Source organism: Pygocentrus nattereri, chromosome 9, assembly GCF_015220715.1.
Source record: "Pygocentrus nattereri isolate fPygNat1 chromosome 9, fPygNat1.pri, whole genome shotgun sequence".
Lineage (NCBI taxonomy): Eukaryota > Metazoa > Chordata > Actinopteri > Characiformes > Serrasalmidae > Pygocentrus > Pygocentrus nattereri.
This window is the reverse complement of record NC_051219.1, coordinates 15,816,305-15,826,813: the sequence shown is the minus strand read 5'-3', so window position 1 is coordinate 15,826,813 and position 10,509 is coordinate 15,816,305. Positions and strand designations below refer to the sequence as shown.

General features: G+C 40.7%; 1 protein-coding gene across 1 annotated transcript; it reads right to left on the bottom strand.

Moving 5' to 3' along the window:
- Positions 1-65: 65 nt before the first annotated feature.
- On the bottom strand, positions 66-9,090 carry LOC108441407 (glucose-6-phosphate 1-dehydrogenase-like). Its single transcript, XM_017720902.2, has 12 exons — positions 8,530-9,090; positions 7,199-7,236; positions 7,017-7,125; positions 6,608-6,825; positions 5,474-5,632; positions 5,118-5,243; positions 4,628-4,721; positions 4,264-4,450; positions 3,927-4,162; positions 1,986-2,062; positions 1,794-1,886; positions 66-1,460 (listed from the first exon to the last, which is right to left on the bottom strand). Exons 1-12 carry the CDS (start codon positions 8,653-8,655, stop codon positions 1,370-1,372), a joined length of 1,554 nt encoding a protein of 517 aa, XP_017576391.1. The 5' UTR covers positions 8,656-9,090; the 3' UTR covers positions 66-1,369.
- Between the last annotated feature and the right edge of the window lie 1,419 nt (positions 9,091-10,509).

The following is a 10,509-nucleotide window of genomic DNA, read 5'->3' as shown; positions in this document are numbered from 1 at the left end:
CGCAAGATAGAGATTAGGTCAAAAAGACACAAGGAGTACTCCTTAAACATAAAACTCCACAAATATTACTTGTAAGAAAAGCCACTTTTTATTTTTACCATAGAAATCCTCAAAATACAAGTGCTGGTGGGCCATTTAAGTACATTCCAGACTATTACGTACAGCACAGCCAAGCCCATGTCATTAGCACTGTGGTATACTCAGCACACCCCATTCTACATACTTATTCTTGGAAGTTAAAGATAGTAGACCGACCACTCATTTGTCCTCCGAGCGGAAAGGCAACATTCCCCTGGACAGAGCATGCAACCTGTGAGTGAGTGAGAGTCACAACCAGCAGATTAAGTGACATGACTGACAGGTGTGTGCTCAAAATTCCGAAAGACGTGGCGGCTCGTAGGAATGTGTACAGACAGGACCTGAAGAGGTGTGGAACGTAATTAAAACATTAACTTAAGATATGAATTCAGATTCTTTGCGATTTAAGCAAGGTGGTTGTACAGAAAGGCTCCTTACCTTGACGCAGAAAAACATAAACCTTGGTCCTTCCAATATGTTTCTTACTGATCCTTATTAGCTCGTTCACTCTCAGGTGTGATCTTTCGTGTGGGTGGCTTGTCAAGACTACACCCTCCCACCCACATGCCCAACTACTGTTTTGCCATAATGATTTAAAAAATGTAAACATGGGTCTTTCCACTTTTGACAAAGTGCCATATGCAAAGCATACTGTAGTTTATACAGATAATACAAAAAAGTGCATCTGTACTTCAAATTGTAACAGAAATCCAACATAGAACACTACAAAAGTACTGTATTACAAAAGTACTGTGCGTATTGCTTTTAACTTTTAAAGCACCAGCTAAAACTCCAGTCTGCCTGCATTACTCTATTCCCTTCTATATATGGGAAACATGGTCTCAGCAACTGGAGAAAAAGAAGTATGGAAAATGAAGAACTTCACATGGAATCATTCAAATGAAGCAGCATCAGAAGGACAGAAACCCCAAAACAAATTAAATTCCAATTACATTCAAATGAAAAGAAATGCATTAGATGAATTATTGCAGAGCAATCATGAAGCATCATCTTTTGATTGGAAATACAGGTTTTTGGTTCTCTATATTCACATTAGAGAAAAAATAATACTGAATTGAGGCTGAAATCTTCAACCCATTTTACCACCAGTGCACAGGCAGTTAACTCGTTCACTGATTAACACTTGTGTCTTAGTGAATGATCAGGATTTCACTGCATTCATCTCCCTCAGTCTGAACAGGAATGAGTCTTTAACGCTCTTCTCTGCTTAGTGACGGAAGGAAATTTGGTTTGATTGTGAGAGAAAAATCCATTTGGAATGGTGGAGTGTTTACACAGCATGAGGATCAACCCACTTGTAAGTTCCTCCGTAGTGGAATCCTACCCGCTTCAGCAGTTCATCAGCCTCCTTGGGTCCTCGGCTGTTGACAGAGTGAAAATTAATTTAAGGCTAAGTCATAATATCTCAGCACTGAATTTCATTTTTTTCTGCTACTGTAAAATGATGCCACCATAAGTGATAACACAGGGCTGCATGATTTTTGACTAAATAGGTATAAACATTTTTTGGTTACAGGCATTATCTTTACTGAATCTCATGCTTGCTGCTGGTAAGTCACAGCTCTTGTTAATCTGAGTGACTGTGGACAGTGAACTGAGCAGTTAATGAAAAATCAGGCAGCTGTTTGATAGCATGCAAGCACTGAAATATACTTCCTAATTAAACTGACATCCTTGGTGATCAGATGTCTTACCTCCCGTATGTGTACAGCATGGGCTGTACCCTCTCTGCCTCAATCTGATGGAGGAGGGGAGTGAAGATTCTCCAGGCTTCCTTCAGTTCATCACTGCACAAACATAATTCAGACACAACACAATTCAGAATGCACTCTACAGTTCAAGATGCAGCTCTGATGTGGGGTGAAACTGCGCTAAAGGAGACCCACCTGCGCACAAAGTGCATCTGACTCCCACTGAACACGTCAAGAATCAGACGCTCATAAGCATCAGGAAGCTTCACGTCCTGTACGAGGGTTAGTCAAGAGTTAGTAGACTTTCAAACATAAATCACTTTTTGAAAAGAGGTCTTAAGTACTCACATAATTCAGGCCATGGTGATTTTTTAAATGAACATAGTTAAAATGCATAACAAAAGGTCAGTAGACTCTTCAAACCATCATAAAACAGTGTTTTACATTTACATTTACGGCATTTGGCAGATGCTCTTATCCAGAGCGATCACAGTTTGATACACAGGTAGGCAAAGGTGGTGTTAGGAGTCTTGCCCAAGGACTCATATTGGTGTAGTGTAGGGTGCTTACCCACATGGGGATTGAACCCCAGTCTACAGCGTAGAAGGCAGAGGTGTTACCCACTACACTATCCAACCACACTTTTTACTTTTGAGATTAGGTTTTGGCCAAACATTTTTCAAAATACACTCATTACAGAGTAGTACATTTTGTTGTAAAAACCCAAAGAAAACATTGTACACTATTTTATCATAATCAACATTACACATTGTAGTTTTACTAGTTATTATGGAGAGCACATAATATGGCTGTATTTGTGTTGTAGACACTGCAAGACAACACCACTGTAAAGACGATCTGTGCTGAAGTTTCTCTACGTCACACCAATTTAAATCAACCTACTTTTGATTGATTTTGTTTACTTCTCAAAATCAGAGGAATTCCTCCTTAACTTGACGTGGTTCTGAGGCAGGCATGTAATGATTCTGGTGAGTCCGAGCTTCCATTACTGGCTTGCTACATTGGAACTGTAGCCCTTGTGCGCTTTCAGCAGAGGTGAGAGTCAGCGACGGGACAAAGGGCACGAATATGACAAATGCAATTTGCAAGGAGTGTTATATGAAAACAAAATACCCTGGAAACACTACCAACATGAGGGCTCACCACACATGCCACCATCCAGATACAGCTTTAAAAGAGCAGGCAAACAAGGCTGAAGTTGGCTTCTTATTTGCCAACTTCTTGTTGGAATCTTGTTCAAATAAATTGTTGCACCATTTAAGGTGGAACAGGAAAATCTGAACAAGAAGCTAATGAGTAAGATGTTGACTTTTGCTTTGTTAAGCCAACGTGAAATCAGGTCCACCAAAAAAAACAAACAATGAATACAGTTAGCTTGAGAAATTTACCTTCCAATTTGGAGCAAGCTAAGAAAATAATATAATCCATCAACTACCTCATGCGCAAAGACCTGCGTACATACACTGTGACAAATGAAGGCTTTTGATACATGGTCAAGACACTGGAACCGAGGTATAATTGAATAATTACTATTTGATTTTCTAATGATTTTTATGTGTAATGATAGTAGTGCCACATGTAGATTTAGTACAATATGTAAGTCATACTCTATGTTACACAAAAAAGGTGTAAAGTTGAAGAATCTTTGAATACAACAGACAGGATTACTTTAACTCGTGATGCATGGATGTGAAGGGCAGTGGCTTCCTACGTGACTCTAACAGTGCATTATCTCACACAGGACTGGCGAATGCTGTCCCACGCTTTCCAAACAAGAGCAGGGCACAAAAGTTACACCAGGGCAAACATTGCAGACCTCCTGGCGGTTCTATTTGTAGTTGAAAGGTACTAAGAAAAGGTAATACATTGCAACACATAGTATCGCCTTACTCAATTACGCAGATTGAAGTATTATTGTATCGTGACTTGAGTATTGTGATAATATTGTATTGTGGGGCATTTGGTCATTTGCACCCTTAATGCCTAACATAGAATATGAATCACATACTGTACTAAAACTACATGTAGCACTACTATGATTACACATAAAAACATTAGATAACTGAATAATAATTACAAAAGCACTGAGGACTGTGTAAATATGATTAGTCTTACCCTATATCTGCTGCGGTACGTCAGGTCCAGCTCAGTCTCCTCGGTACTGAAGTACATGCCTGGCTTTTTGGTCATCATTTTGGCATAAATGGCCTCATCAGGCTGCACACGGACTACCAACTCATTCCTCTGACACTGGGAGTTAAAGATATCCCCTGGAACGTCTGTAAACTGCAGCCTCACTTCAGCCTTACGCTCGTTTAGGGCTTTACCACAGCGCAGGATGAAGGGTACCCCTACACACAACAAGGGTCAGAAAGGAAAAAAAAAAGAAGATAAAAAACAAAGGTAGATTACACTTTGTGTCCTTATACCATTAGCAACAAAGCCTGCTCACCTTCCCAGCGCTCGTTATGGACGTAGAGCACTGCAGTGGCGAAAGTGGCGGTGCAGGATCCTTCAGGAACGGTGGGGTCATCTAAGTAGCCCAGCTTAGCCTCTCCTTCCCCCTCAGGGTTCCCCGCATACTGTCCCAGCACCACATCAGACAGAGCCACTGGAGCGATGCACTTTAAGACTTTTACCTCAAGATTGAGACAAAAGCAGACTCATTTCACTTAGTGTTACTGATGAAATTGTCCCATTAACACTAGAGAAAATGTTATTAATGCTCTTTATTTATTATTTATAGTATCTGATCTAGTGAGATTCGGCCTCCTTTTTGCTTTTTTGTCTAACGTGTTATGGCACTGATGCAATACCTTCTCATCTCTCACATCGTCAGAGTCAGTGGAAGTGGGTTTCTCCATGGCAACCAAGGTGAGCATCTGGAGTAGATGATTTTGCATGACATCACTGGGGGAAAAGAGAGGAATAACAAAGCCAAGAATAACTGTGTAAAAAAAAAATCCAATGTTGATTTTTTAAGGCTGGTCCAAACAGCATTTTACAGGCTTTGAATATTCATGGGTTTTTAAAGTACCATAATTCTCCCCTCGTAAAAACTATAATATAATGATGTACTACATATATATAAGTAAACATTCAATAAACAAATATGTTTGTTATACAGTTAAAAAAATACATCTGTTAGGCAGCAACAATGTTTTAATAGTGTATACCATATATTTTGCACTAGGACAAAATAACTAAAAAAAAAAAAGAGAACATGTGAAAAACATGAGGTGTTTATTCATGCTATTAGCAGTCATGCAGCAACTTAGTTGTCCCACAAAAGTAATGCTTTCTCACCGGATAATGCCAAAGTCATCAAAGTATCCACCTCTTCCATGAGTTCCAAAGGGTTCTTTAAATGTCAGGACTACACAGGCCACACTCTCTCTATTCCAAATAGGGCCAAAAATTCTGTTCCCAAATCTGGAATCCAGAAACATTGAGAACAACACAGGCTTAAGTGAATTTCTGCCAAACAAAGTGGGAGGAGGTGGTGGAAATTTGTCAACAGTTAGTTCTGCTCAGCTCTGTGATTGGCTGAGAGGCATTCCATCAGTGCCCATTACACATCTCTTTAACTGAGAGTCCACCTTACTGATCTTGTAACCTAGCAATGTTGCGCTTAAATAACACCCATCTCTGAAGTGCATTACCTGAGTACCATGAGGTTCTGCACCATCTCCTTGCCCAGGTAGTGATCTATGCGGTAGATCTGTTCCTCATTAAAGAGGGAGGACAGGTGTGCTGACAGCTCCTCTGAGCTCTGCAGGTCCCTTCCAAAGGGTTTCTCTACAATCACTCTGTTCCAGCCCCTGCACACAGTCACATATAAAAGATAAAAACATTTATAAAGGTTGTCTGCAAGGTCATGATGCAGATTTCAGTGCTCTCTGACACTCAAGGCCATATGCTAGTGATTTTACAATAATTACTTAATACATCCTTTACAGAAAACACATTTCTCATGCAAAAAGTTATGGCACATTTTATATAATTTTTGGGAAGCTGTTAAATTTAACAGATAAATACAAATTTGCACTGAATTTTGTCAAAAAAAAATTTTTGTGTGCTCCACATAGATGATGTCTACTTATTTTCACAAAAAATAATAAACAAAATGTGTAATGTGACTGAGGGTGTTGAGACTTTTGCACATGACAGTATGTAGTGACCCGAGTGTAACACAGGTTAAAACTCTGAGGATGCTAGTTGCTAATGCTAGCTGCCTCATATTTTAGACCAGGGGTTTCCAAATGTTTTGTCTTGGGGGTGTCATGGTGCAATGGTTATGGTGGGCCAGGTTTAAATTAGACAAAAACATACATATAATAAGGCAAGCAGTTTTACAATTGACTCTATATTACACTACACTAAAAATATTCTGAAAAGGAGAATAAGAATTCAATAAATTACATATAGTATAAAATCTGTTCTCTTGTGAGGGGGTGGGGTTAAGGTAACTTTCTGGCTCGCCAAATCTAATGTCCTAATTATGTCGTAGTTTAGGCAGCCCTGCTTTCAGCCATATAAATAAAAGAAATGATAAGTTTTCAAATGCAAATATGAATTAGTGGTAGTGAAAGTCTTAAGTGAATTTTCCAAATGCAGTACTTCAGCTGAACATCAGCTGCAAACTCATTCGGCTTTCCTCTGCAGAAACGATGACAGAGCTTTTATAAAATCAATTATAATAAGGAAAATTTCACATTTATTCCAAAATCGGCTTGTGTACTATATAGTCTTTTCTCAGTGGCTATGATAACGAGGTACTGTATGTGGGCACTGACTCATCACTCAAGCAGTGCTGGTGGATGTTCTTGGTGACATCATTGTAGACAGTGGGCGGCAGGGCCAGATAGAAGAGACGATTTGCAGCAGTTCCAGGGGCCAAAGAGTCCAGGTGGCACTGAAGCTGTGTAAACGACTCTCCATCTGTGTACCGCCCAGCCAGGTAAGAGTTTCTACTGAAAAACGCTGACAGACGCTCGCTGTCCTCTTCTTTTACCTGATAAGACACATAAACACGAACAAAAAAGTGGTATATTGATTAGACGTGTTTTTCAAGCAGCAGCAAACTAAAACAGCAGTCGTATTATCTTGTTTGGGCCTGCATTGCTCATTCACATCTACAACATATGATAATAAGCTGTAGAATACTGGTTTATTTCTTGCTAAAGAGAAACATTAAACTGTTACCTTCATGTAAGGTAAACAGGCGGCACGAATGTCATCCAATGTCAGGCGAGAACGAGCAAAGCCCACAAAGTAGGTCTCCTCTGGAAGGAGTCTGTCCTTAAACAGCCACCTTAAAAACAGGATTTGATGATTAACTAGGAACACACACACTGACAGACACACAGACGTATGCAGAGACTCACCACAGCGTGGGGTAAATCTTCTTCTTGGCAAGGTCTCCCTTAGAGGAAAGGAAAGAATATGCACATTATTTGTCTACTTTGCCCTGAAACTGTTAATTACACTGAAGTTTTCAGTTATATCACAGTGTAGAATATAGGTGAGTGAAGAGCTGAGCCCTGCTCACTGAAAAAAAATCTGTATGAAAATCTATATGCAGAAAGTATCTGTATTCAGTACAAGTAACATTTTGTAAGGACAGTATTTAAAATACTGTTATACACTTTTAAGAGAATGCTTTTAGAACATGTACCCACTAAATGAAAAATATACATCAAAGCTTGTTTATCAAGCACTTTAAAATTCAGGCCATTTGTAAGAAATATTACATCACTCAATACACAAATTCTAAAGATCTTCATTACAAGCTCTGATATTACTGCTGAAGCCTGAGTAGACTGATAAAACCAAGGGTTAAATCAGCTATTCAATCTCAGCATTACTGAACTTTCTTGGGGGATGATCAAACTAATGATCTCCTTAGCAGTGGACATGTCTGAGTGATAAGCTTAGTATCGGGGTAGTCTGTCAGTCTTGCTCAGGGGATTGAACTGAAGCAGGCAGTTAAACGATAAATGAGTTTTTCATGAATGTATTAACGGAATAATTACACGAAGAAAACTGTGAGGAAGAACGAGGCTCAGTGTCAATGAAGTAAAAGTGATAATAAAAAAGATTTTCCTAGGAATATGTACTCTAAATGTATTCTGAAAATGTTACCTCTCCCTTTCCTGTAAGGGAATGCGTTACTAAACACACTGAGGACAGCCTGCTCACTATTCAGCCATGACTTTTTCACACTGTTCCTAACCCCGTTAACGGACTATGTAGAATGAGTCTGCAAAATGGAGAATAAAGGCACTTTTGTTCCACACAGAACTCATGTTACAAAAGCCTGGGCATGTCAGTCATGCAAGGTACTCTGTTTATGTCTGACACACCTCTTGTAAAGGACAGCAGGGGAGTGAAGCGGTAGGGAAACGGTGCTAATGTGCTAAGTGTGTATAGGTACGTTACGGGATGAGTCTGTACAGGATTACGAGGCTAAAGTCGGTTTCCTGCGCGAATTGTCCGTTCCACCTTAAGTTCCATTATCCAGCAGTGGCGCCATAGTTACAGCCGCGCCACTAACTGCTGCACGATTTAAGGTACAACGGGAAATGCAACGGAGGGGCAGGCGAATAAGAAGCCAACGCCAGCTTCACGCTTAGGTTTAGGCGTCAAGCCCGCCTGTGTGGTGAAGCGCGGTGTAGCCCAGTAATAAAGGACTAAATGTAGAAAGAAAAGGTCTTACCGAAGCTCCCATAATGACAAAGACGTGAGGAACCTGACGAAATTCATCATCATCATACAGCTCCCTCCTCAGCTGCCTGAACACCTCAGACCGAGTCCGAGACAGCGGATTTCTAACGTTACTCATACTCTCAGACGAAAAGGGGGGAAAGTTAAAAGGGTTTAAGCTAACCCAAGTGAGGGTTAAAGGAAGCGGAAGGTGCGAAAATGTGAAGTAAACATAGAAAAGGCGTTAGCGAGTTAGCTAAGCTAACCGTCCTGCTCGTTCCTAAGGAGCTGATTAAACACTCCAGAGCAAAGCCAGCGAGAACGGAGCTAATCTCCGCAGACAGCCGCCGGCGGTATTACGCACTGAAGATTAGCTAGAGTCTCATAAGAACTAACTAGCGCGCTAACAACTTGCGTACACCAGCGTGGAAGTCCGGCTTGCCTTTTCGTGAGATATTGTCAGTTAATAATCAAGGACGTTACGCGAAACGAGAAGCCGAGCACGCGGAGTCGGTGTTTTTAACGGACAATAAACATTAACAAGCATCGCTAAGGGTGTGCGATTCGTGAGCGTATCGTTCTATCGAACCGATTCCTTTCAGTAACTCGGTCGAATCGACACACGAGATGCTTTCAGCATAGTTTTGTGTAAAAGTTATTGCGCTGTTCTGTACTGATATAAACATCTAACAAATCACGGCGATCATTATAGCCTTTCACCATTTTCCCCCACACAGTCACAGCACAAAATGCGTTATAATGTTCCCTTTAGACTGTAGCTGGATTCCTCTTTCTGCGTGTGTGGATTCCGAGCACCAGCGGATCTACAGGTGGTTTCTAGGTTCTTATGTAATGTTGTTGATGGTAAAGTAATGGTGTATCTAAATAAATCAATAAATACCTGTTTAGGACTATTTTCCCTTACAACACTCCGCACTGTAAATTTAGTGGAAAATATTATCAGTAGTATGAGCTTTGTACCTTTTTGAAAATACCCTGCTACCCCCCCAAAATTCTCACCTTAATACGAAACATATGGAAAGGGATGTGTCCCCCCCCTGCACCCATGTCTCAGACCCTCAGTCCCATCACCCTTTCCTTTAGTAACTTTCTGTGAACAATTATGACTCTGTAGGTTTTCTCTAGAATGGAGCGTTTCTCGTCAACCCACTGCGAATAACTTCGTTCACACCTGAAGCATTTCATTAGGCTAACATTTTAAAATATTGGTGGATTTCCCCTTTAACGAGTAGCTGTAGTAGCTGACTCGCTGGCTGAATCGAAAGTTGATTTTTGAGTCAGTGCATCGCTGACTCGGAGGTTCGATTCATTGGAACGGAAGGAATCAGTTGGGTAAAGCGAATCAATCCCCATCACTAATCGCTACAAGCACACCGCGTGGTGGAGTCCCCGCTGACTCGGTCAGACTTCCTAGCCAATAGGATTTGCGTGGCGCGCGGGGAGAGCTGCGTCATTTAAAGAGTCAGTTGAGGTCATGAAAACTCAGAATTATGCATGTAACGTTCGTCGACCATCAAAATTCCCTGTGAAAACCTGTTTTTTAAAGAGAAAGCGTAGGCTGCCATCTGTCCCTCCTGTCTGTAAAATGAGAATTGCGGTTTTAGGCGATGTTGCTGCTGCAAAATGTCTCTGACAGCAGAACTGCTCCTCAGCCGGCTTTAAATCCATTTAAAGTGCCAATATCCTCCATTTTTGACTGTCATATTTCCTCCTCTGATGTCCACTTATAACGGTTGTGTGGTTTTATCTACGAAATCCGTTATAATTAATGAATAATTCATTTCTACAGGCCCGGTTTCCAACCTCTCTGTACGCTTCAGCATTAAACAGGCAGTTTCTGTTACTGTGCCTTTAAGACTGACTCATGTAAAAGAGCTCTGATCTGATTGGCTCACCTGTGTTCATAAAGCAGTCCAATCTGAAACACTCTTTATAAGGTCAGTCAATGGAAGGGGCTACGCTGCTGTAGATA